Source organism: Takifugu rubripes, chromosome 8 (genome assembly GCF_901000725.2).
Source record: "Takifugu rubripes chromosome 8, fTakRub1.2, whole genome shotgun sequence".
NCBI lineage: Eukaryota > Metazoa > Chordata > Actinopteri > Tetraodontiformes > Tetraodontidae > Takifugu > Takifugu rubripes.
In genome coordinates, this window is record NC_042292.1 from 85,790 (window position 1) to 113,617 (window position 27,828).

The 27,828-nt window shown below is 39.0% G+C and overlaps 1 protein-coding gene across 3 annotated transcripts; it reads right to left on the reverse strand.

Moving 5' to 3' along the window:
• Window positions 1-476: 476 nt before the first annotated feature.
• On the reverse strand, window positions 477-26,295 carry ap2a1 (adaptor related protein complex 2 subunit alpha 1). 3 transcript variants are annotated; one of them, XM_029841055.1, is made up of 22 exons: window positions 25,530-26,295; window positions 24,570-24,781; window positions 23,955-24,148; window positions 21,732-21,861; window positions 20,302-20,403; window positions 19,696-19,955; window positions 19,164-19,332; window positions 18,869-19,006; window positions 18,568-18,750; window positions 17,046-17,143; window positions 16,704-16,935; window positions 16,354-16,542; window positions 16,112-16,266; window positions 12,270-12,332; window positions 10,208-10,270; window positions 7,508-7,590; window positions 6,472-6,561; window positions 6,102-6,225; window positions 4,193-4,309; window positions 4,042-4,111; window positions 3,436-3,570; window positions 477-1,835 (listed from the first exon to the last, which is right to left on the reverse strand). In XM_029841055.1, exons 1-22 carry the CDS (start codon window positions 25,594-25,596, stop codon window positions 1,758-1,760), a joined length of 2,952 nt encoding a protein of 983 aa, XP_029696915.1. In that variant the 5' UTR covers window positions 25,597-26,295; the 3' UTR covers window positions 477-1,757. The 3 variants fall into 3 exon arrangements, with proteins under 3 accessions (XP_029696915.1, XP_011615231.1, XP_003976086.1); XM_011616929.2 differs by lacking the exon at window positions 12,270-12,332; XM_003976037.3 differs by lacking the exons at window positions 10,208-10,270; window positions 12,270-12,332.
• Window positions 26,296-27,828: the final 1,533 nt, after the last annotated feature.

The window sequence follows — 27,828 nt, forward strand, 5'->3', positions numbered from 1 at the left end:
AAGCAAAGCCAACAAGCTGGTCAGTTTATTTCTGCGATTTTTTCGCTTTTTTTTTCTCTTAAACTTAAGAAAGTGAGGGAGCTCGACCAGTTAAGAAGAATAAAACTTATCACTTTCATACAGAATGGGAGGAGGACTTTTTGTTCACGATGACATTTTCAAAGTGCGTTTGCCAGTCTACCATCGCAATACCAAAGAAGGGAAATGTGGAGCGGTATTTTCAGACTGTTGGAAAATAGGACACCGAATACCTGCCAAAGGGAGCTGAGAAAGAGAAATTGAAAGTCCCAGTTGTTTTTCACAATGGAAAAAAATACACATAGTTAATTATGTTGTGTTGTGCAACATGCGGTTACGCAACGTACATAAACTGTAAGAATCCTCAATAGTTTTCTAAATGAATATAATGGGTCGATCATGTTGACTTGGTCATTTCATAAGTAGCTCGCATGCAGAAAGAGTGTGAGCACCCCTGATTTTGGGTATAGAGTGTAATTTATTTTCACATTTTTCAATTACAGAATAAATCTTATTTCTACCATGGGTATTGGACAAATTCTTAACACAGATACATCAGGGTGTAGCTACTTGACACTTCATTAACACACTCAAAATGACAAAATGACTACATTTTTCACAACCAACTTCAATACACTGTGAATGCAGAGCAAATCACAGAATTTGACCATGTATTAGGAATGTCCTTAGACTTTGAAGGTAATCTTACAATTATATTTATATTCACACTCACACATATACCAAGTGCCTTGTAGCTGTTAATGAACATTTGGGGATTAGATCTTCCAGTCTGACTCTTCCATGAAGACATGCATGAAAGAAGCTTGCTGGGCAATCTGCAAACCTGGAGGCATGCACATCAGTTCCAGTAAAGGTTGTATAGAAACCAGATTTGTTGTCATTAAATTATTTTACTATTTGTAAAAGTCAGTTGGGTGAGCCGTAACATGATTGTGAATAAGGTCAAATACTACTTCATGGCATCTGACATGATTGAATGGTTCAAATGACTATTTGTGCCCAATTATGACCAGTTACCTGTATAATCTTTAGAAAGAAAAAGTAAACAAACTTTAGATACTGGAGCACTGGCCTCGACTTGGAAAAGCTTTAAATAAAGCTCCAAGTGAAGTACTCTTCATCACAACATGAAAAGTGACATTTGATCAACATTTAAAGTCACACTGCTTGAAAATGCTTCCAGCGAATGAATACTCTTTAAAAAGCATAAATGATTATTTTGACTCCAGAAAAAAGTGAAATGTTTTGGATAAACTTCATTTGACAAATTTCAAAAAATTTCAACATCCCATCAGTGTCCATTCTGCCATTCTGTTTGGGTTATGCATTATGTTATTTAATATCATGTGTTATTGTAGGGAGGGAATGTTTACACTTGGTCTTGATGAAATGTTCTTCAAATGCATTTTTAGTTGTACGCACACAATATAACTACAAAGTAGTCAGGATGCAGTAGAATGGGACATACAAACACCGGCTACACAGGCAAATGACAAAATCAAAAATATAGCATCAAGTTAATAAACAAGTCAAAGAAACACAATCACAATAATTCCCACTGCATGGAAGAATGGCAGATTTTTTTCCCTTCTGTAGTTACAACTTATTTTACTTAAAGATTTTTTATTGTCAAGAGGAAGAGAGGTGTGGCAGGATGGTGAGACGGGATGTCATTGGAGGGCATGTTTGGAATACTGGTCAAGGTAGATGTGGGAATCCTAAAACTGCTCAGCCAGGAGATCGCATAGACGCTTTGACACGGAGTCCTTGCTGCAGCGCAGAGTGAGACGATACATCTGCATAAAACATGAGAAGGGTTGATTTAAACCTGCTTGATAAATAAAATTTCTGAATTTAAACGCCATTCCTGTCATTTGTTTTCTTTTTACATTCCAATTACCTGCAACTGGTGAGCTTCTGCATTTAAGCTAATGTCTGATTTGGACTGCATCATTAGCATTGTGGCTTATGCTATCTCTGTTTACAGAAAACAACATGTACAAAATCAATTAAAAATAATTTATTAGAAATATATTATTGAATATATTTATTAGAACTACATAATATTATTCTATTATATATTGTATAATATTAAATTTATTACAAATATATTAATATATTATGCATGTAGACTGAACAATGGGTTTTTTAAATAGTAATTTATAAGCATGAATGGGGGGGGCGAACATACATTTAATCAAAAATAATAAATAATATCAGTATATCTCAATATAACAGAAACAAAGTACCTCAGAGCCACCGCCAAGCTGGCCATATCCCCATATATTGACTTACACCCAAAACTAATTCTCCAATTACTTGGAATACCTTCAATGAGTTCATCTGCTACTGCATAATGCTCATCTTGTATTTGAGGGTTAGCCTTGTAGAAAGGACTGGTGATTGAAACGGCAGATTATAGTCCAGGGGTGCTCAATACGTCGATCGTGATCTACCGGTCGATCGCCAAGGTACAATCGGTAGATTGCATGACATTAAAAAGAGACGTCAGCCTATCATCCATTCCGTCACCTGCTTGATCTACAGGGCAGCCAGTTAGATGACATCTGAATTTTGTTGACACTTGGGTCACTTTGCATGCGCAGAGAACAGCTCTAAGTGAAGCAAAGCCAACAAGCTGGTCAGTTTATTTCTGCGATTTTTTCGCTTTTTTTTTTCTCTCTTAAACTTAAAGGGTATTAAAGTGAGTGAGGGAGCTGGACCAGGTAGGAAGAATAAAACTTATCACTTTCATATAGGATGGGAGGAGGACTTTTTGTTCACGATGACATTTTCAAAGTGCGTTTGCCAGTCTACCATCGCAATACCAAAGAAGGGAAATGTGGAGCGGTATTTTCAGACTGTTCATGGAAAATAGGACACCGAATACCTGCCAAAGTGAGCTGAGAAAGAGAAATTGAAAGTCCCAGTTGTTTTTCACAATGGAAAAAAATGTACATAGTTAATTATGTTGTGTTGTGCAACATATGCGGTTACGCAACGTACATAAACTGTAAGAATCCTCAATAGTTTGCAGAAAGAGTATGAGCACCCCTGCTATAGTCTATGGTTCCGATTAGAGAATCAAGGCATGTGGAGAGATCTGAGTTGTCTTCCTTTAATGGTGGTTGTTCAACTTAATAAAATCCAGTCAGTAGTAATATAAGGTTACATAACAGAGTGGGTTGCTTTGTAGATCAAATTTCTTCCAGAATCCAGAACATCAAAATTTAATGTGCTTCCCTTGGTCCATTGTTAACATTTCCTGAAACTTTCATCAAAATCTGTTCAGATTTTTGAGATATTTTGCTATCAAGCAGTCACACGCCCTTCTTTGGCAGAGGTAATAAAACAAAAGTTATTCAAATTTATGTCCATTGAAGCAGAACGTTTTACCTGTGCTTGGGCATTTGGCTCCAATCTTAGCAGACATCCAATCTGCTGGCTCTTGGTTTGAATGACTCCAGCGCACACGTAGTTTTCTGGGTTGGGATCAATGTTTTCCAAAAGGGCTGTTCCCAGTCCCAGCAACTATATGTAGATGGAAATATGACTTGTTTAGACAAAGTGGTAAATAAAGTATTTTCATCATGCCCATCAAGTCATCTTCAATACTACCACAATCTGAATTTTTCCATTCCAATTCATTAATTCCTTGATGGGTGCTGCCTATTTACAAACATGCACTGATGATGTATAACAGGATGTTCAGATTTAAGAACAATTTGTCATGGAATTGTCAAGGGTCAGGAATTGAAACCATACCCATCCTATCACAGAAGCACCACAGCAATGGAGCAAAAAGCAACAGGTTGCAATTTAACTCCTTGGCTGCAGACAAACGTGATTGCAGAGGTTAAAACAAGATTTATTTTTATTTATATATAGACTTTTTATGTGAATTTAAATGTCTTCTGTTGACTTGTTTTTGTTTGGACAGTGCAAAGGAAAAATAATTTTTTAAATGGGGAAGTAACAAATGTAGTAAGACTGAAGACAGACCTTAGCCTTCAGTACTTCAGTATCCATGCTGTTATTGGCCTTGAATATCTTCTGTGCTTCTTGCTGAGGCCTAAAAATATTTACAAAAGGTGTAGTTAAATTTTCTAAACATACGTGCAACTAATATCTCACGCGTCACTCACACACTTACTGGCTGAGCTGCTTCCAGCGCTGGAAAAAGTCATGTGAGGTCATTTCAGTTGGCTGGAAGAACTTGTTGATGGTGACAGGCAGCTTAAGGGTGAGGTTCTGTAGAGCTCCACCATATCTAAAGAACATGTTCATGTGATGTTTAATTGTGGTTTTTCATGAGTAAATATTAACAATTCAGATTAAAGTAGCCCCTATATTAAAAATGGATGGCTGCAAGACTAAAGCAACCTCTGTTGATTATACTTGACACCAGCGACAGCGATCCATCTGATCAAATTTCATTGTTAGAAAGATGCAGCGATATCTTTTTTATTGCGCATTGGGTTTGACAACGTATCTGCATTTCCGGCCTGACCATCTGATGCTGTATTAACTGAAGCCAAGAGTAAAGCTGCAAATTATTGCTATTTCAGGGCATCGAAAATACTGCTAAATCTAGATCTGTGCCATCAGTTTTCCTCCTATACCATATTTTCACGACTATAAGGTGCACCTTAAACACTGAGATTTTCTCAAAAATCGACGGTGCGCCTTATAATATGGAGCGCCTTGTGTGTGGACTGAGTTCCAAAATCTGCTGTGCGCCTTTGGTGGGTGCACTACGGTAAACGCTCCGCCAATCGATTAGCGGCACACCTACGCGTAAGGATCCCCTAAAATGGCGCCGGTCAAGCGAGACGCGTATGAATGAGGCTTACTTTAAACTGCAGGCCATCAAATATGCGGCTGAAAATGGCAATCACGCAATCTTACTGTTTTCGCTTTATGAGGAGGCGGCATCTCTCCATACGCACAAGGACAACTGTTGCGCAGCGGCTGCCCGCGGATTACCAGGAGAGGGTGGCCATCTTCCGCACCTACTGCCTCGACAAGATAACCGCGCCCAGCCACATCACCAACATGGATGAGATCCCTCTGACTTTTAACATCCCTTTGACCCACAAAGTGGAGAAATCTCTTCTGCTGCGCAGCGGCTACCCGCGGATTACCAGGAGAGGGTGGCCATCTTCCGCATCTACTTTTTATATTTCAGAACTCAGTCCACACACAAGGCGCACCATATTATAAGGCGCACCGTCGATTTTTGAGAAAATCTCAGTGTTTTAGGTGCCTTATAGTCGTGAAAATACGGAACTGCCGCGACAAGATAACCACGCCCAGCCACATCACCAACATGGATGAGATCCCTCTGACTTGGGCTATGATACCGTCTTCATGTATTAGAAGAGCTTTCACAAAATCAACGTTGAACCGGAACCGGTCGGTGAGTCCGATTCAGATGATTAAGAAGAGGAATTTGGGATGTTGGACATTGAAATAGCGCAGCTGTTTAATTCAGATACAGAAGATGAAAACTTTGATGGTTTTGTGGCTGAAGAATGAATATTTTGTTCAATAAATGTGTTGAAACTCACTGTTTTACTTCCGTTGTCATTTTTTACTGTATGTTTCAGCATGCGCCTAATAATACGGTGCGCCTCATGTATGTTTTAAATACAGAAATAGCACCCATAACTGAGACTGCGCCTTTTAATACAGTGCGCCTTATGGTCGTGAAAATACGGTATATGGGAAATGATTACAAGGGTGGCACCGAGCTTTACTGAAAACACCATTAGGTTTGGGTATTCTGAGAAACAAATAAACATCTTTCTTCTAAAATATTTTGATGATTTGTTAAGCAACCTCTCTAAAGACATTTGTTGTGTGGGCTCTAGTTTTTTCCTCTGAAATTTTTTGATGGGCCTTTCACTTTAGATTTACATTTTCATTGGACTGTAAAAAGTACCAGACTTAGTATTTTCATTATGTACTTTTATACCTAATATGATGATAACCTTGACACAGACGACCCATCTGATGTACAAGTTATTTTGGGAAAAACACTCAAGTAATTTCAATCTTACCTGAATTTGATATTGAGCAGTGGGGCATCACAGAAGTCAGTCAAACACTCAATATTGAGAACCTGTTGTATCTGGGCTCCTCCCTCCACTAGTGGCTCCACTGGTTTAGTCTGAACATTGAGCTGTGACTGGTTGTTAAGGATCATCAGGTGGACAAAAGAATTACAGCAGATCCCGATTACGCAGATTTGATATATGGAGTTCATTTGAATTAATTATTATACCCATGATCACAAATCTCCATCTTTTGACATATTAGGTAACTTTATAACGTCTTAAATTACAATGAGCAAGTATTTTTATTAATTCCTGATGTGTTTGTGTTCTTTCAAATCTTCAGTTTCTAAACATACTGAAATGTCAAGGATATGACCCTGCAGCTCTCCAGGACAGCTGACAGTAGTACTGAAACTGGCAAACTGCACTGAAGTCTTGTTGCCATAGAATAAGTACATTCTCCCTAGACAAAGCAATATCAGTTTATTATCATGGTTTAGACTTGGTGGAAGGAAATGTTCAAATAAACATCAGCACACCTACAGCTTTTTGTCACACGACACAAATAAAGGCAGAATCAGATTCATGTTAGATTCATATAAATAGGTACAGTGGGACCTCTACTTACGAAATTAATTGGTTCCAGAAGTTGTTTCGTAACCTGAAAATTACGTAAGTAGAGACACGTTTTCCATGCAAATGCCCTAATCCGTTCCAAGCCCCCAAAAATTCGGACATAATTTATTTATAAATCATAAAAATGCATCAAAACATGTAACAAATACATGTTACAATTAGATTACCGCACAATAAATGTAGGAATTCAGCGTAAGGCTTTTTCAGGAACAAAATTGACTTTATTACAGGCTAATCTTACATTAGCTGTCATTACTAGCAACGAACGTTAACACTTGTTGTAACACCGCCATCTAATGGACAAACATCATCAATGTATTACGGCCATATTCTTTGGCGAGATCAACCAAATGAATCCCTTTTTCATGCTTTTCTATTATTTCTTGCTTCGTTTGTATGGACAAAAAAGCTCTCTTCTTCTTTTCCTCTTTTCTCCATCACTTTCCTGGGGTCCATAGCGAATAAAAGTTAAACGAAGAAGACGCTGGGATACACACAAACTTGTACATATTGACGTCCCTCCTAGCCAATGGGATGACAGGAAAATGCTAGGCGATAGCCAATGGCAAAGCAGCTACAAGCATGTTTGCGTTCGCTAAACTCCACGAGCTGCGAGTAGCAGCGGTAGCGTATTTTTGACTTTCGTATCCTGAAATTTCTTTCGTAACAAGAGGAAATATTTTCCCGTTGAGACGTTTCGTAACCTGAAAATTCCGCATGTTGAGATGTTCGTAAGTAGAGGTCCCTCTGTACATACTTCTGCATAACCTTACCTAGATTTTGACGATACTCTGACTTGATGCCGATTTGTAGAAGTTGATTCTCAAACAGAACTCCATTGTTCTTGCAAACAAACCTGTAACATGAGAATACATCAAATATTACAGGCTGAAAATGTAACAATTCTGACAAATTCTGAAAATACAGTTTCAGGAAATGGTTAACTAAAACTTTGTTTTAGAGGTATAATTAGAGGAAACCATTTGGATTAATGGCATTGCGTAAACTGAGGAAGTGGCACTGCATTCTTAATTTAGGCATTTTTGTTGATTTTTGAGAGAGATATCTTTGTGATTACATACTTTTGTCATTTGTGGAACTTTTTCTTGGGTGTAATTGATAAAAATATCAATACTGCTTAGAAGTATGTTTTTCTTCCCGCAAATGAAAATCATTTTAACTTAAATTGTTCTCAACTATGGCTTTATTTGATTAATCAGTCTGCAAGAATGTGAAAAGATATACAGTGATCCCTCGCTATATCGCGGTTCATCTTTCGCGGCTTCGCTGCTTCGCGGATTTTTTTTGCGAGTCGTTCATTGCAGTTCTCAAATATAATCGAAGGTGGCATATCCGTTTATAAAAATCTTCTTGCCCAGAAAAAGAAAGAGCGCCAACAACTGCCTATAACAATGTTCTTCTCTCGGAGAAAGACTCCTGCGCCTTCAGTAGAAACAGACGCTACAGCGGAGCGGAGTCAGGACGCAGAGGCACAGCTGGGACTGGGAAATACGCGAGTGACAATGTTTCCAATCTTGTACAGTATTACTATATTAAAATTATTGTTTTAAACAAAGTTTGGTCTTTAAAACAGGTTTTGATGTTTGGTTTCATTCTACTGTTCAGTATTGCATTGTAAAATAATTAAAAAAAATAAAGTTGCTACTTCGCGGATTTCACTTTTCGCGTGTTACTTTTGGAACGCAACTCCCGCGATAAACGAGGGATCACTGTATACAAATTTTGCAACAAAACTAACTTAAGTGTATAAATCCAATTCAAAGCATTGCTTGCTTTCGGGCTGTCAATGTGTGAATTTGAAATTAGTAATCAGTGCTTTTGCTTGTACACAAGGAAACCAAATTCCTGCAGTAGCTCGAGTAGAGAAATCACACGTAGAAACTGTAGCTGGACTAGAATCGGCCCAGAGTATACCAGATAGCTTGGTTGCGAGTCGACGAGTCGAGCAAACAAGGCTGACCTACACAATCTGTGCTGGCACGACATTTGGGTTATAGTTCGCTCACCTGGAACCAGAAATTTTACAAACAACAACCAGCGGCGACCTAGTAGGCCCTAATACTGGAATGAACTGGCAAATGTCATGATGCTTATGTATCTGAATTAACTCATTTTTGTGGATGGGTACAAAAAAAAGTTGTGGAGCGACATGATGTATCCTCCACGAGCCCGTTCTTTGCATACATCGCCATTAACACAGTGCCTATGGTGGCTCTGAGGAGTTGCAAAAGCAGAACATACCAACAGTATGTCAAGTATTGATGATCCATTGCTACCATTGATTTAAGGCCATGTTATGCTTCTGTGTAGCCTGTCAGCAATGTGAGCACTCTTCCTACATAGGTGGGGTTCACCATTTATGCTCCTACAGACTTGTCTGGTTTGCTATGCAACTCCCAGAGTTTATTGCCCAACAAGCAAAGAGGAGCAGCATTCGTTATTTATACTTACAGCCAATGGCTTTTGACTTAATAAAAACCGTTTCGTAAGCAAAATGCGGCATCACTCGTAGAAAAAAAAACCAAAACACTATGACCGCACAATAACAACAAAACAGACCAGATATTTATTTATTTTTTAGCTCAAATGAATCTATACCAGGCTATTTGCACTTACTAGGCACACAGGTCACAATCCTTGAAACTTGACCACAAAATCTCAAACCACTTGGGAACTGTAGCTCACACGCTAATGAAATATGTATCAAATTGCAGGTTGGCGAGGAGGATTTTTTTATGCGTGGTCTCAAAACCGTGATTAATACACTCTCTGAAAAAATCCCATAAAAATTCAATATGCCTCCATTCCCCCCAAAAAACATAGCCTTTTTCTTCTTCATATTATTCTGTCAAAACGTCAAATATTGCCTCTCACACCATTTATCATACAGGCACCAAATTACACCAAACCCTGTATAAATTCTGGGAATTAATTGCTATGAGTTTTCTTTTGAATTCAGGTGACCCCATAATGTGAGGCATCAAAAAGTTCATGCTTTTTGACCCCTGTATGAGGGCCCACAGATCTGCTATACTTTCATGTAGAAATACCATTCAAACTTTAAAATGCAGCCAAAAGATAGATCCAGAATCTATATGAAACCTCAGTGTCCTATGTCTAAAGGTGCCCGGAGGGGGGACATTTGTTTGAGGCATGGAATTTCTCTCCCGACTGTCCTTTAACAGTGGTGTCTATGGGAGAGGCTAGAGAGTGGGGACCAGGTTACCAGAGTATCAAAGGCTGAAAAAAATGCAACTTTTATTGCCAGGAAATCTTACATTTATGTCTCTGTGATGCTCTTTTGTCTGTCCTTATAAAACGTAGCTGTTAGCTACCAGGAGTTTATCATAATGCTGACAGATTCAAAAAGTGGGCATATTACTTGTTTAGACTTTCAGTATAATTAGGTACATTTGCAAACACCTGAATGTTTCATCCAGAGAAAATCTTACTTGTTGAGAAGTTCGTCTGCATCAGACAACGGAGCAGCAGGATCCTCAGAGGAAGGAGCAGCACTGAGACCACAGGACAGCCCCAAGCACAAAGGATGGGTAGATGCAGACAAGCAACAAGACCAATGAATGCAGCAGGGCAATTGGGTTAAAAAGCCATTAAGTGCAGCATACACCAAGTGGTTAGGACAAATGTAACAAAAGGAACAATGGACAAAAACGAAAAAGCAGAGGTTAGTAAAAGCAGGTTAAATCAACATCATTTTACCAAACACTAGGCTTCAACTGGTGTACATGATAGACTGTGTTTACATATATATCCTCTCATGTTAATGTGGAGGATTTATTAAGCAAAGGAAATAAGAAATAAATGTATTTGAGGGGAAAAAAGGAGTTGATATTTTGAATAAGTCAGCACAAATGTGCAACGATAGCTAACAGCCTAAAACATTAAATAATTAATATTAAAATTTACTAACTAAATGACCGAGTTTGAATTAAGCAAAAAAAACAAAAAACTTTTGATAATATATTGAAAAATACTTAAATATTGTGTTAACAGAAGTATATAGACCCCTTTCTATGACATTTAAACTCAGGCCATTTCCAAAATCACTCCATATTACCCTAAACTAATTAGGAAGTTCCCCATTTTGTACTTTTGTCCCAAAATTAGATGAGTCCCTAACCATGTAATTTATTCCAACATCATTACAACCAACAATGATGTTGGGATAAAAGGTACATGCTTGTCTATGCAAGGTCTCATACAAATGAGACAAATTTGTCAGAGTAAATCAGAGTAAAAACCAAGCCATGAGGGCAAACAAAATGCCTCCAGAACAAAGAGACAGTCACCTGTTACTGAGGCACTGTACCAATCTGGGCTTTAAAGAACATTGGCCAAATGGATGCCTTGCGTAAAAAGACCGATGACAGCCTGTCTAGACTTCACAAAACAGACATGTCTTCCAACAAGACAATGACCCTAGGGCCTAGGCACACAGACAAAACAACGCCAATGACTTATTCACAGTACACGACTTTCAGCACCGTGCTTTTCACAGTACGCAACTCTCCTGTGAGAAGTGACAGACGAAAAGAGTCAATGCCTTAGAGTCGGGCTGTTGCCAACCTCCTAACTGTTGTCTTCAGATTATTCACATTTAATGACCCAGGCATGCAGAGCAGATGACTGCCTCACCCTGATCTGTGAGGAGAGCAAAACCCCAGCCTGCGACTGGCCAATTGGGCTAAATTTGTGTAATGCAAACAGAGAGAAAGTGCAGGGAATGTCCTTCAGAGGCCCAGAGTCTGAACCCACTTTAACATCTCTGAAGAGAGGTGAGAAGGGTGAGAACATCTCACACACAGGATCTGCAGAGATTAATGCCAAATAACCCCAGACCTTCCAAAGATGCTTCAACTAAGTACTTTGGGTCTTAAATAGGGATGTCCCTGATCCGATCAGGTGATTGGAAATCAGGGACAATACCTGATTTTCAAAGGATCAGAATCAATTACCTGATGTTTGTCAATATCTTAAAGTGGAGCAAGAAGGCAGTGTTATAGCAGCATGCAATGTCTATAAGATGGGAATTCCGTTAAGAAAAACAGGCGCAACAGGACGAACATGGTTTGCCACCTGGGAAACAAGCAGCTGGTACAATTCTCCAAGTACACTGTTGCAACTCGGGCAAATACACTTTTCGTAAATAAATTACGCATATCTAAATAGAAATCATTTGCGTGGGTATTCAGTATGTTAATTTTGTGATAAAAATGGTATGTTTTGATGTCGTTTCAATCATAATTAACACTTCAGCAGTGTTGAGCTCACATGCTCCTTGGATTAGTCAAATAGGATTGATTTTTTTTTTGCCCCACAAGTTCCAACCTACATACAAAGTTTCAAAACTTTTTTGCCCCCCAAGTGTACTAGCAGCTCAATGTATACACATGGTGTTATATTTTAAAATAAAAGCTTGTCAAAGAAAGCCTAGGAGGTGGTAATCTATGTGTATTTTACTGGCTAAGTTTGCAGTTGCCTACTGGCCCTTACTCCAAATCACCAGAACTCTCCACCAAAAGGGAATCAGAAGATTCGTTGGGTTGTCCCAGATCTCTGTCAATGTCAAATCAAAGTAGAAGAGAGGGGACACACATTCAAACAAAACACACAAATATACACACACACACACACACACACACAGACACACACACGCGTGCACACACACGCGTGCACACACACACACACACACACACACACACACACACACACACACACACACACACACACACACACACACACAGAGGAAAGAAGAAAAGGGAAAAAGATAAAAGACAAAGATAAAAGACAGTCATATAGACATTAAGATAACTTGAACAGAGAGTGTACTAGACCTGCCAACCACCACAGCACCACAAACAGCCAGAAACTGAAAATTGTTTGCCCGGTAAGACTTTCTCTTCTGAAACGGTCTTATATGCAAAATGCACTAATATACATATAAACAATAAAAAAAATGCAGAAATGCAGATTTAGACTATAGAGAAAATATAATCTATAGTAGCATCCCATTTTCAAATTTAAAATGCTGACACACGTTGGGTGAGATGTCAACATTTTTTAAATTACTGCACAGCATCACTAATATGATGCAATGGCTAACAACTGATATTTTCTCCCAACAAATTAAAGTTTTGCATCTAAAAATCAATCAAACATGATGTTGGTTGGCACCATGTCACAATAAATGATGTTTCAATTAAGCTTTTAGCAAATGGCATCCAATTATTAATTTGTCTTGGTTGGCAGGTCTTTTTTTTTTTTTTTTTTTTTTTTTTTTTTTTTTAAACAGAGAGAAAAAAAAGCAGCCTTCAACTTCAACAGTGTAGGTACTACATATCACAAGTGGTAACATACAATTGTAATAAAATTGTATAATTAAAGACAACAAACTCCAATTCAGTTGCTATCTTCTCCATCCAGATCCAAGAAATGCATGCAGTGATATTATAATAAACTGGTCAGTTTTCCAAACTGAAACCACCAGCTCTGTTCATTATTTGTCTCAATTCAATTCATTTGTTAAACAGAGAGGCTAACAGATTTCTAATACCTGTATGAGATAGTAGCATTGATGGGTCACAACAGAGCACTACATAATATATCATCTTAAGTTAAAACGCTGCTTATTCCAAAGTCATGGGATTCAGGAGCCTATCCCACAGCGAGGCATCCACATGCAATAACAATAACATTGCCAGATTTATCTAAATGATATTGGCCATAATGAAAAAAGACAATGACAACTTTTAGAATTTTGCATCTAGCCATTAACACAATGGAAACAGATAAATTGAGGACTATGCCTACACATCAGACACATGCCTATAAACTTCTAGGATAACCTAAAGATCTAGTTCTGTAATAGGGGGCTGTGCAGAAATTGTCTTCAGATCTACACACTTCACAGTTAATTGTAGTATTTCTATCCAAGGTCAAATGACCATGACCTTCCCCGTGTTCTACAAGACTGGAAGGGGAGATACTGCATTGGATTATGCTATAATTCATAAACGACAGATTTTCTCATATGTGTGCAGATTGGGGGTGGGGGTTGCTTGGCTTATTGTTTAAAACTGGGTTCACACTGGACACAGAAGTGCCGCAAAGCCCCATGCAACAAAAATCGCAACAAGCCAGGGCCCTCTCGTTCACACCAGACGTGTATTTCGCCACACTGGTGGACAAATGATCTCCTCAGCTGTTGTCTACTCAAACCAGTGTTGTGTAGTTGTGGTCTGTAGATATAGAACTGAAATCTTAAATGTTTATCTAACATTTATGTTTATTAGCTATTTAATTTCTCTTCCTTTTCCCCACTGCAGTGTGTGTGTGCATCTCTCTCACATCTCAAGCCACAAGGTCCCCCATCTTAGCTTCTCCAATATCTTGACACAGAGGACACTGAGATTCACAAGGTCAATTTAGACCCTTATGAGTACATTTTAAAGTTTGAATGGTGTCTCTAAATGAATGTCTGGCAGAACTGCTGGCCCTCAAACAGTTGTCAAAAGTGTGACCATTTCAAGGCCTCTCCTATTAGTTAACAAGAGATTTCCTGACCACAAAAGCCCCATGTCCCCTCCCTCTGGGTCCTAATTAGAATAAAAGCAATAGCACACCATTCCAAGAATAGTAAAATTTGATGCCAGTACCACAAGCTGTGGGGGAAGAGATATTTGTCAAACTTTTCGATGGAATTATTAAGAAAAAAAAGGCACTTCCCGTTTGGATGTGAGAATGAGGTTTTTCAAACTTTTTGGGGATTACACAGAGGGCATAGTAGTTAGTGTTAGAGTGCAACGGTTCCCGAGAGGTTTGAGATTTTGTGGCCGAGCTCCGACGATTGTAACCTTTGTGCCTTGGAGGCACATAGAATTTAAAAAAGCCACTTCCTATTTGGGTGTGAGAATGGAGGATTTAGACATTTTTGTGAATTACCGTACTTGGAGGGCATAGTAGTTACGGTCTTGATGCCCCAGATCAAAATCCGCCATGCCAATGCGCAATTCGATGCATGCTGCTCAGTGTGCACCCTATGGTTCCTGGGTAGTTTGGTTTTTTGTCACCAGATTGTGGGGATTGTAACCTGTGCACCTGTATTGTTTTAGATTTATTTTTTTCTTTGTTTGACTTCCAGCCGGATTGTCATGATAGTTCACAGCTCACTCCCAAAATAGACCAGACGTCAAAATGATCGCTACACGGGGCACGCCGATCTTAGAGCTTCGTATCTGGTGTGAACGACACATTCTGTTAAAATGAGCGCCGAAACAAAAATGGCTCTGCTTTTCGGCAGTTCCAGTGTGAGCCCAACATAAGAGTTTAAGATGAGAGTTGTCTTTTTCATCTGTCATCCATTCAAATAACTATTACCGTATTTTCTGGACTATATGTCGCTCCGGAGTTTAAGTCGCACTAGCCAAAAATGCATAATAAAGAAGAAAAATAGATATATAAGTCACACTGGACAATAAGTCACATTTTGGGGGAAAATGTATTTGATAAAATCCGAGACCAAGAACATACATTTCATCTTGAAAGGCAATTAGCAAACCATTAGCATGGATTAGCAATAGGGTTACGGTATGCTAACGTAACAAATTCAGCTACATGACTCACAACGAACTGAGTACGTGTCTGCTTTGTTAACGTAACATATTAACCGTTATTCAGATAATTATAGCATAAAGAACATCCGAGCAAGTTTACCAAACAATCAAGTCTAACTCCATAGACGAAGCACCGCTTCTTCTGCGTAGCTAGAGGAACTCGTTCCTCAGTACTCACACCTAGAGCGCCCTCTTGTGGTTGGCAGTGTGAAAATAACAAACATGTGAAATTCTGTAATAATGTATTTATATAAGTCGCTCCAGAGTACAAGTCGCACCCCCTGACAAACTATGAAAAAAAAGTGCGACTTATAGTCCGGAAAATACGGTAGTTAATAAAAATGTTAATGAATATTATTACTACCACTGAAAACTGTTTGTCCATAATGTACAGGTGTACGGTAATGTCACGAGGAAATATTTAGCAACGTAGCATCACTAAGATTTTATGGATGAGAAGCTTGAGGACTGGGATTTGTTTATAATGCAAAAAAACATATCAGAGAAAGGCTCTCAAGTGTGAAAAGAACAAACTCTGACATCTGAATTCCAAATCGTTTTATATGTAGATTTAAAAAAGATTTGGAGAAATAATTGTAGTGTACCATATTTTTAGTCAGAAATATTGTTCTTCTGAATGTGTTTAATTAGGTAGATTTTTTTTCTACCTCACATTGACCTATTGTGCTTTTTATTTTTGCAATTCAGGGGATGGCTTCTTACCTCAGGAAGCCGTCATCATTTACAGCAGCAGATGATGCAGTTGGTGCAGCCTCAGAGAATACGTCTACCAACAGGCTGCCAGCACTTGTTAAAGCACCACCAATGGGAGCGGCAGAACGAATACCAAGAAGGTCTGCTGATGGTGAAGGAGTTGACTAGTGGAAAACAAAATAAAGAATTGCAAAATAAAATCATTTCGTGGCAATTCAGGAAAATTGGTTAAAAATAAATAGTTTGTTTACAGCATTTGAAGCAGCCACTGCTGCCATCTCTGGGCCGCGTTCACTTGCTCCGTTTAACTCTCCACCCTCCCTCTTGTTGTCCTCCAGTTCTGTCACAGACACAGCACCTGGCCCCTTCTTCTTTTTAAGTTTGGCCAGAATTGATGACTCTCTCTCTGGAAAAGGAGGCATCTCCTCCAGGACAGTTGCCTGAACAAACACACAGCACCGAGATTAAAATTGCAAACAGTAAGGGAGTAATGTCTGTTTGAGAGCGAAGCAAAATAACAAATTATGGCTCCTTACAAAAAGACACAAATTCTTGTTTCCAAAGATATAGGATTTTCATTGACAAGATCATCAACACTAACCAGGACATCTGTGCTAGCAATAGAGGAAAGCTTGAGATACTCGACAGCACGCTGCTGTAGTTCAACATCTGAATTGCGAATTTGGCTATCGCAGCGAAGAACTTCCTGGATGGTGGCCTTAGTCTCTGGGAATAGATTGATAAACTTGATGTAGGCTGACAGCAGCAGAGCACGAGTAGGTACAGAACACAGGTGGAACTTGGAATGAAGAAGGTTGAACTGGACCAAAGGGCTGAATAACAGAACAGCAAAATTAGTATTTATTTAGTACCTATTAGTATATAATAATTTCATTTATTATTTCAACTGTCAACTGTCTGGTATTATAAAAATCATACACACCTGGAGCGTGGGTCACCAGCAATGAGATTGCCAAATTCTCCCAAAATGTAACCTCCAACCTTCACCATGTTCTCATGGCAGGCAGGGGCCTGCAAGGCCTGAAAGACACAGTTAATATTTTTACAAGGTTACACCAACTTATTTGAAAAAACACATTTGTTGAGGAATTGCCACTATGTGCTTAACGGTTTCTTGCTGTAGCATATTTAGTACATATAATATACTATTGCGCTGGTTAACTTGTACAGTGAATGAGATAATAAAACAGTTTACTGCAATAATGTCACAATGTCAGCTTGCAAAAGCAACATACTACAATACAGTGCAAACTGTGCAAAAGGGGGCAATAGAACATCAACCAGGTCTCGTGACTGCTCCTAAAATTTTAGGTGATGCGAGTAAAGTTTCCATCTTCAAGCACATGTGTGACCAGTAACTTTGACAAATCTTTTTAATGTTATTAAATAGTTTTTGTTGCTGAAAATTTACTCGCCACATTTCAGAGCAGCATTTGGCATTAATGCACCAATATACCACTATCGACTCCAAAAGTAGGGATTAACGTGCAAATCCACAGATTTCACATCTTGTAAATAATGAAAATGACGACTGACTCCGCAGTGTGTCAGGAGACAATTCCTGATAATGAATCCAAGAGATCATTAGGAAGCAGGCAGGGAATTATTTTGTGAGAAATGGTGTCGCAAGTTCACCTGACTGAGATGCGTCAGAGAGACAAATTCAACAAACTCCAAATTCTGCTGCCAATACCCACAACATGTAGGGAACACAAAAGTTGCTGCTAATACTGGCACTATAAAATAAATCATGACAGACTGGTCAAACATTTTGTCAATGCAAAACAAGGTGGATGGATTATCTCACTTACACAGATCTAGACAGCCTATTGTGAACATTGTGTCTTAGATCTTTGCAGTTAGCTCATCAAAAATAGGAGAAAAAAACAAAAGTGTTGCCTTGATGTTTTTTGTTTGTCTAGGCTGCATCTATACATTATATGCAAACAAATACAGAACAGAAAAACTGAATTGACAACATAGATGACAACCAAACTAACCAAGATAGTTTTAAGTCACTGCAAAGAATGCAATTTAAGTTGTACATTATGTAAGTGATTGAAAGCCCCATAGCAATGGACCATCCACCCTGTACTTCTGGAGAACAATGGGATAAGAAGGGAAATTACTGTAAGTTCATTTCTTGGTATAACAAAAAATGAAAATGAATAAATAAATCACATTTAATCTAGCTGATGAAATTCCAATAGCCTATCAGCTCCTTCACAATCGTTGCTAACCATTTCATACCCAGGACAAACCACAGTTGTTCCTCTTGAAACTGATATAAATATTTATTTGAAACTATTATTTTCAATAAATAAAGTGAGATAAAACGTTCCATTTAGTTTAGGCAGGAAAATAAATATTTTGAATCAAATGTGAAAATAGGTTTGAAAACTACTTGAAGGTCAAAGAGTGCAAAAATATAGCTTGTAGTGTACCTCAAAGACTGTCTTGGCAGCGTAGCCCTGTACGTCATCTCTGTTAATGACAATCTGAATAACACGATACCAGACTTCTTCGCTGACATAGTCCCCCGCAATGCGGATGAGGTTGAGAATAGTGTCCACATACCAGGAATAATCCACAGCATACTTCTCAGCTAATATTGCAACTTTCAGGACCTGAATAAGGAATGGATTATTCAGTATGGAATTTTGAACGAACAATTAACCATGAGAAATGTACAAGTAGTAACAATGAATTACACTGCAATTCAGCTCTAGGGTGATAAACACATACCATCTCCTCTCTGATCGAGTAGTCAGCAGTCTCAAGATAGCTGAGCATCTCAGCTACGATCTGTTTGGCATTGCTTCGATCACACATTGCATACAGCAAATCTGCTGCCCTCTGTCGGACACTCACATCCCTCTCAGTCTAGGACAGTGATAATAAAGACAGATAAACATCTAATAAACAATCATCTATTGCTTTTAAAAAGATGAAAGAGAAAGCCGTTTTCTGTCATGCTATATAGACAATATTGAATATCTGATAAAATACAAATATTTCAAGTTAAAAGCATGATACAAACCTTCAGCGCATTAATGACAGTCTCAATGTGTGTCTTAACGGCTTCATGGGAAAATTCTGAACTGGCCAGAGTGCACATGCTCTCCAGAGCCAGGTACCGCAGATTTGTTTCTCTGTGCTGCAGAAACTGACCCAGCTGGTTACAGGCTCGAACCAAAAGATTTGGCTCACTGCAGGGAAAAAAAATATAGAATTTTATGCAATTATTGTGCATTTTCTCATTCACCCTCACATTATTACACTGGTGGCAAGAGACTAGTTCACTGGCTGCCACATAACAGCAGACATGTATTTTACATAGGTTTAAAGAGACCAAGAATCATGCTTAATGTGAGAAAATATTTTCAGCTGTGCTAAACCTCTTTCACTATAAAACACTGATACAATGCTGCGTTTGGGTTTGTATTTTACATCATTCATTACATCACACAGAGCAATCCCCATGAGATAAGTAACATTCAGTTAAATTAGTTGCTCATCCATTAGGTAACAACTTAACGTGCATGCACAGTGCTGATTTAATAGAGGCTCACCTGTCATAGTGGATGATGAGTGAGATAGCCTCAAACAAGATTGCATTCTTTGCATTAGAATGCTGCACCTTTTTAGATTTTGGTGGTTCCTGTGCTTTATTGAGAATTGTTTCCAGACACTCAACCAGGCGGCCTTTGACAGCACCATCTTCTGGTGGAGGGTAACACTGCAGCAGGCGCAGCAGTTTGCAAGAAAGCCAGGGAGCTGGAACAAAGTAGTATGTGTAATCCTGAAGATCGGTTGAGGCTGAGGACACAATCTAGAGAATTGGGGGAAAAAATTTAGCACTGCATTTTTGTACACACTGTGAAACATTTATTGTGTAGAGGAATACATAAGTATCACATCCGATGTAAAGATGAAAAAACACAGAAAACTATTTTTCTAATTCTAATGAAGCAGAGATTTGGACATAGCAAATCAAACACATTACAAAAAGCAAAACAGCAAAGAATAGGGACACAAAGACTTCTCTTTAGCTTTAAGACAATAAACAGAAACTACATGAAGTTATAGTTAATGTCGTATTTTTAATTGGTACTACTGGAAGATGAATGGAGCAAGTTAAAGAACATAAGTTGAAATGTATTTTTTGATATAAATACCCTGCTGAGTCGAGAAACAGCCAGAGAAACGCAGGTCTTAAACTCATCTGGATTCTTCTGACTTAGACAAGTGATAAGAGAGATGGCCGCTGTTACTACACCCTAAAACAATAAAATATACAATTAGAAAAGTTACATTGGATTAATATGATGATAAATAGTTAAAAGATTTTATGTGACCAAATAGAAAGTATTAGTACATTGCCTCTTCGATTTTGTGCATTGAGTGGGTCATCTTTCCAAATATTTATCAGACAATTTTACTCACTGAATTATACTGGGTCAGTTTACACAATTGGCATTCATTTGACATGTACCAAGTAGAAAGCTGCCAGTGGGTATTTGCGGGAATTTAAGAACACAGATGAAGTGGCAGCTTTTCATAAACCATTTTAAGTTCAAGTGTCCCTCAAAATTGCATCATGTCTCTTGAACTGAACATATCACTGTGAGCCAACTTCATCATGAATCCCACTTGATATTACCACAGTCTTCGAGTAACACAGGATAGTACCACTTTTTTGCACATTTACTTTCAATTTCAGTACAAGGATGTCCAACTTTAGGAGCAGCTGAGTAAACCACTATAATTGGTGTCAGACATTTTGATGTTTACCATTACTGAAATGGGGTACTGAATAGAGTCTGGTTATATTGTGAACTATTGTGAAAGAAAAATAGTAATGAAGTAATACAGAAGTAATGCACTGACTGAATGTTGACAACGAAGAGACTGTGCAAGTCAGGCAACATAGAAATTATTTAAGCATCAGAGACCTAAATATTTATCCAAAAAAAAAAACGTTACTTATAGTGCCTTATATATATTGGAAATACTATGAATGCTTTACAGCCTTATTTAAATTATTTTTAAGCCAAGGGCAACCAACCAACCAAAACTTTGTAATTATAACAAATGAATGACACATAAATACAACAACTGAACTATAAACTTGGATAACTATGACCTGGATGATTGAGAATCTACACAGACATTGCGTAACCTAGTTTATAGTTCAGTTGTTGTATTTATGCGGGTTTTTTTCCTCTTTGTTCTCTTTTGAAGACGTTTCGCCTTCTATCCAGAAGGCTTCTTCAGTTCTGAACTGAAGGTTAGGCAATATTTTTTTAATTGACTTGTCGACACCATATTCCTTCAAGATTCAAGATTCAAGAGTACTTTATTGATCCCTTTAGGGGGTGTCCATCAGGGACACCTTAGTTAGCTAACAGGTCTAGTGGAAAGATGCCATTAAAAATATAAAAATGTCGTCAATTAAATTTAAAACATGAAATTCCTGTTAAGTTCCTTTTTCACAAACATAACTCAAAACAATTTTAAAAATCCCATTTTTGAGAATAGAAGTTTTGCTGACAATAATGCTGTTTTCACTCCCTCACATGAACCATTTCAGACAGAGCATCCTCACCATATGCTGGTCGTTGAGAAGGTGCACCACACGTGATGTCCACTCGCCCATCATCACCAAGTCAGGAGAGGTCTTATAGAGCCGCAGAAGACATAGGGCAGCTGACTGTTTCACGCTATCCATTGTATCACTATAATGCACATTTACATTACAAACAAGCAAAGGTTTGTTTTCACCCGTCCATACCAGGTTTCAAGTGTAACAACACTTCAAAACCACTTTTTATGTGCTGAAAACACATACATATGGGTATGATGTCATGTTGTTGATTGAGTCTGGTCCAGATTTTGACATTTTAGTCAAAATATTTAATTTTGGCATATTTATTTTTATTAAATATCCAACAGTGACTGCCCTCTATGGATTGAAACCTGACTAGTAAAATCAACATTTTCCATTGGCTAAGATGTACGTCAACGACATTTTGGTTCCAGCTTTCATCACGAACAAGTAGTTTTTGCAGCGCCCCTCCTACGAAAACTAGCATCTGTCAATGTCCTCAGCACCGGTTGCTGCACAAACAGCTCAAAAGGGCACGGCTCTGCACCAGTGGTGGAAATAAATTATGTCTCTGTTGCAAATCTGCTGCTACGGACAGATGCTGCTGGATGTGGAGTCACTGCGGTTCTGCTGCCTTTACATTGTAGTTGAGTGCCACCACCGACTGCAGATGTGCCGTGTCACAGCTCCAGCTTCCGAAACAAAAACGTAGAACGTCTATTTTGGCCGGATACCAGACCGCAGCATCACTCTACTAATCTGGATGGTTTTGTGGGTCTCCTTTTACACACTACAACCCACTGTATCGCATGATTACCGTATTTTCACGACTTTAAGGCGGATCTAAAACACTGAGATTTTCTCAAAAATCGACGGTGCGCCTTATAATATGGAGCGCCTTGTGTGTGGACTGAGTTCCAAAATCTGCTGTGTGCCTTTGGTGGGTGCACTACGGTAAACGCTCCGCCCATCGATTAGCGGCACATGTACGCGTAAGGATCCCCTAAAATGGCGCCGGTCAAGCGAGACGCGTATGAATGAGGCTTACTTTAAACTGCAGGCCATCGAATATGCGGCTGAAAATGGCAATCGAGCAATCTTAGTGTTTTCGCTTTATGAGGCGGCGGCATCTCTCGATACGCGCAAGGACAACTGTTGCGCAGCGGCTGCCCGCGGATTACCAGGAGAGGGTGGCCATCTTCCCTAACCCTAACCAGGAGAGGGTGGCCATCTTCCGCACCTACTGCCGTGACAAGATAACCGCGCCCAGCCACATCACCAACATGGATGAGATCCCTCTGACTTTTGACATCCCTTTGACCCACAAAGTGGAGAAAAAGGGACCAGCACGGTGGCGATACGCACAACGGGGCACGAGAAGTCGTCGTTCACTGTGGTTCTCGGCTGCCACGGAAACGGACATAGCGCTGGATGACGGAAGGCAAACACTCCTTCACAAAGACTATGAGGCAGTGGCGGGCAAGTTATGCCACCATATGCGGGTGGATTGTAGACGCATGGGCTATGATACCGTCTTCATGTATTGGAAGAGCTTTCACAAAATCAACGCTGAACCGGTCGGTGAGTCCGATTCAGATGATTAAGAAGAGGAATTCGGGATGTTGGACATTGAAATAGTGCAGCTGTTTAATTCAGACACAGAAGATGAAAACTTTGATGGTGTTGTGGCTGAAGAATGAATATTTTGTTCAATAAATGTGTCGAAACTCACTGTTTTACTTCCGTTGTCATTTTTTACTGTACGTTTCAGCATGCGCCTAATAATACGGTGCGCCTTATGTATGTTTTAAATACAGAAATAGCACCCATAACTGAGACTGCGCCTTTTAATACAGTGCGCCTTATGGTCGTGAAAATACGGTATGTGCAAATTTGCGTGATTACACATGAATTACGTGTAATTAATTGAGTTTTCGGCATTTTAATTCCTGCTGTATATGATTGCTTTACTGTTTGTGTGTTTTTACGCATGTTAGTGGTGGTGGTGGCATGTGTGGAAAGTGGGTGCAGGCTGCTGGAGAGTTGCTGGACGTATCTTAACTGCTCCATGAGCCCTGCACATAATCAAGGCCCATAATTAAATTTCCAGCCTAGACACACATTAGCCAAACCCTAGTGTGGTGTAGTTGCACTTTAAGAAATAAAAAGGGAGAAAATGTTTCAATTTTACTTCCCACAGTCTTTGTTGCTCGAGTTACTCACCCTGCCACCAAGATTCGAGGAATTTCACCGGCAAAAGCCTCAGCCATCTCTCGGCTTCCGACATTTGCTATACAGTGAAGTGCGAGGCACATGAAGGTGGGATTGCGGCTGGAAAGATCATTCTTGATGGCATTGTTGATCAGCCGAATCAACTCACTGTTGCTGTTTACCAAAACTGAGATAAACAGGTAGCCCTGCAGAAACACATTTTTCAGGATAAGAGCAAATTAAGTACATTAAATAATAACTGAGCATGAAACAGAGTTTGCTGGGATTTCTTCAATACCCTTTGGCACTGCAGAATACATCACAGGAAAAATAATAGATGTAGCTATTTGTTCCTAGATCAGATACCCAAGCCACACAGTGGTAACTTAACTGGAAAAAGATAAATCAAATATAAATATAAATTACGGTAAATAAATGATTGAAAAGGTCAGTTTTGCTGCCAGTATGTTACATATTTCTAACATGGAAACCTGCTAATTATATTAAAACCATTGTGCAAGGCTTTTTTTTTTTTTTTAATGTTTCATTCCACCATACTCTAGAAAATGGTAATTTGAAATTGCTCATTTGAGTTTAACAAAGAAACCCATTTACACACAAACTTACAATCTGCTTTTCGGTGTACTTGTTGGAGCTGAGCAGGTTGACTGCCTCCATGTGTCCAAAGTCAATGTCGTGGCCAAGCAGGAAAATGAACAGCAGCTTGCAGACATATTTCTTCTTGCTGTAACCATCCAAAGCTTTGTCTCCTTTGAACTTGGAACGAATGTTGGCAAGCTCTTTATTAATCCGTTTAATCTCTGCTTCTTTACTCTTACCTAAAGGAAAAGGACATAATTTATCATGGAAAAATAATAATGAAAGAGTGCTGTTTGGGGAAAAAAGAAGCTTCAAGTCCTCCTTGTTTATGATACACTGCTTAATCATTGTGCTTAACTGTCACAGTTAATCACAGATGTTAAACTTTTCCTAAAATTGCGTCTAGTTTTACAGCTAATATTGTTTACACACTAATTTGGAGAGTAAATCATTGAGGAAAATCCAAGAAGATGTAATATCTAAACATGAAACCTATATTTATACATTTGTTAAACCATACAGATATACATAGGAAAACAGAGGACAACAATACTCAAAACATAAAAAGTGTCTCCGGGTCAGCTTCTTTTTCATGACACATTAAATATAAATTTAAATTGAGTGGGGAAATAGGCTGCATTGTGAAGTGGACACATGTGACAAGGCAAAAACATCTCTCTAAATCTACCGACAAGCTTGGGCTAGGGTTGTGGACTGGTCTAGTTGCAATATAAGTAAATACAACTGCTAGAGTTGCGAGGTATTTTCTGACTTCAATGCACTGGAACATAAAAAAGTCAGGATATATATTTTGGTGAGCGTTTAAACTCGCAAATGACTGCCGTTGTTTGGCTAACCATCACGTTTCATTACAGCGTCACGTAAAGTGGTTACGCTGCTAACGGAATCGGACCGAGCCTTGAAGTTAGCTGAATTCAACTTCGACAAATTAAAAATAAAATTCAAATCAAAGCAAGGGACACTCACAGTTTCTGATGTCCGAAATGAAAACCGCTAATCCTCGCATCCCGTCTCCTTTCGACACAGCCGGCATTTTGCAAGATTTTGTCCTTACTCCGACCTTACCCTTAAAAATGCACGTCGATCAGATTTTTGCACAAGACTGGGGTGGACGAACGTCAACTTGACGTTTGGAAGCGGCACGTTCCTTAATAGGGTCACACGTTCACTGCAATGTTATATCTAACAATTAACTAGCAAACCTATCTTTTGCTTTAGTCTACCTGCTTGCTACATTAGCTGATCCAACCGATACGTTAACTCGGTCAGCTGGTCCGTTTCCGGTGACTATGGCAAGCGTATGCTTTTCATTCAATCCTTATCTAACATTAGCTTGGAATGGAATCGAAGTACACAATCTTGGAAATAATTAACTACCGTTGAAGCGGCGTGCATTCAATGTTTGCAGATGGGGAAAAAAGTTCAATTATCAAACAGTCTTAAACGGTAAAATAGCTTATTAGCTAGCTAACAAGCTAGGTAGCCGTACCAATCAAATACTGGAATACATCAACATATCATAAAACTAATTCAATTGGTTGATAAAATACCAATCTTCGATATGTTTGTTTCCTTTTTCGATTCCAGACCTAATTATCGGCAGGCCAAATACAAATAATGTCCTTTGTAATTGCTTCCACACGGCTTAGATAAAGCTAGTGACAGAAAAACCAACACCGTGACCGCGCGACTCTTGTGTGTATATATGCGTGTGTGCGCGCCCGCGCGTGCAATTCTTCTTCTCTTTTCCGAAATAATGTGACCTACAGAATGTTCTTGTTCTTGTTTTGTTTGTTTTTTAAATTGCGACACCAATGTCACGCTGCATTACCGCCATCTACTATGTTGGAGTACAGAGCGATCCACTAAAAAAAGATTATATTAATTTAACCTTTACCTTTTAAGAATGTCTATTTTCCCTAGTGGATAAAATAATTTTAAATTAAACATTAATATCTACTTTCCTTATTTCACCTTGCATTGTTTGTCTTTCAGTTGAAGTATTGGTAATATACTGTACAATGACATGTTCTACTGTTTCCTCAAGTTTACATTGAAAATAGAGTTGGGTGCTTAGTTTTAAGTGTAGTGTTTGACTGAGTTTAGTGTGACCTATTCTGCAATGGGTTAAAGTCTTTGTTCTTTTTTGTTCCCCTTGCCACTCACAAAAACCCACCTTCTGCTGTACCTGTATTCCCTCTATCCCGACCATGTTGCCACTATCCCTTTGCTTCATTGATACTTAGATGTACAGTATGTTCATGATATTCTGTTGTTGTTTAGCTAATGACTGAGTCAACTGTCTGATTTCATTTCTCTGAGCTGCTATCCACATGTTGTAATTATGTTTTTTAAGTTTGTATAAAGCTTAAAAGATTTCCTTTATAATTTCCTGTGCACTCTGGAATGTAGATAACTTTATGGTGGATTCCAAATCTGTGCATATGGTGACCTTCTGTATTCAAGTCTTCTCTATCCACTATAGAGCTGTTGAAAATGCCACAGAGATGTTTTTGATTGCAGCAAGCTCTGCTTGCACCCTTTTGCAGTGATGTTACACAATATAAAGCAATAAGCAATATATGTTTTCAAGTTATATTGAAGAAAAATCACAAACACTATATCTTTATTTCAATCTGCAAATCCTCCATCTGATCCAGAAAGCCTCTAAAATGCCTCTGAAGGAGGATTGCTGCTAATTTAATAGCAGCAATCCTAGGAACTTTTCCCCTCCTAAACCTGTATTGTCTGGCAGTAAGCAAGTGTCATTGTAGCCTGAATGCTGTTTTTATGTCAGACAGGTTTGTAAGATGTCAAACACATCTTTTATAATGAATAATATTTTATTGTTTGATACATACTGGACCTCTGGTGAGCCCCTTTCAGGACCCTCTGCAGTTTGCCTATCAGCCCAAGGTGGGGGTTGATGACGCAGTGATATACCTGCTGCAGAGGGCTTACTCCTCCTTGGACAGACTAAACACCACAGTGCGGGTCATGTTCTTCGACTTCTCTTCTGCCTTCAATACCATCCAGCCAAGACTGCTGAGGGCGAAGTTGGAGAAGATGCAGATGGATGCTCCCCTTGTTTCTTGGATCGAGGACTACCTGACAGGTCGGCCACAGTTTGTGAGACTGCGGAGCTGTGTGTCCGACCCCCTGATGAGCAACACAGGAGCTCCTCAAGGAACTGTGCTCTCCCCATTCCTGTTCACCACCTACACAGCCGACTTCCAGTACCACTCTGAGACATGTCATCTCCAGA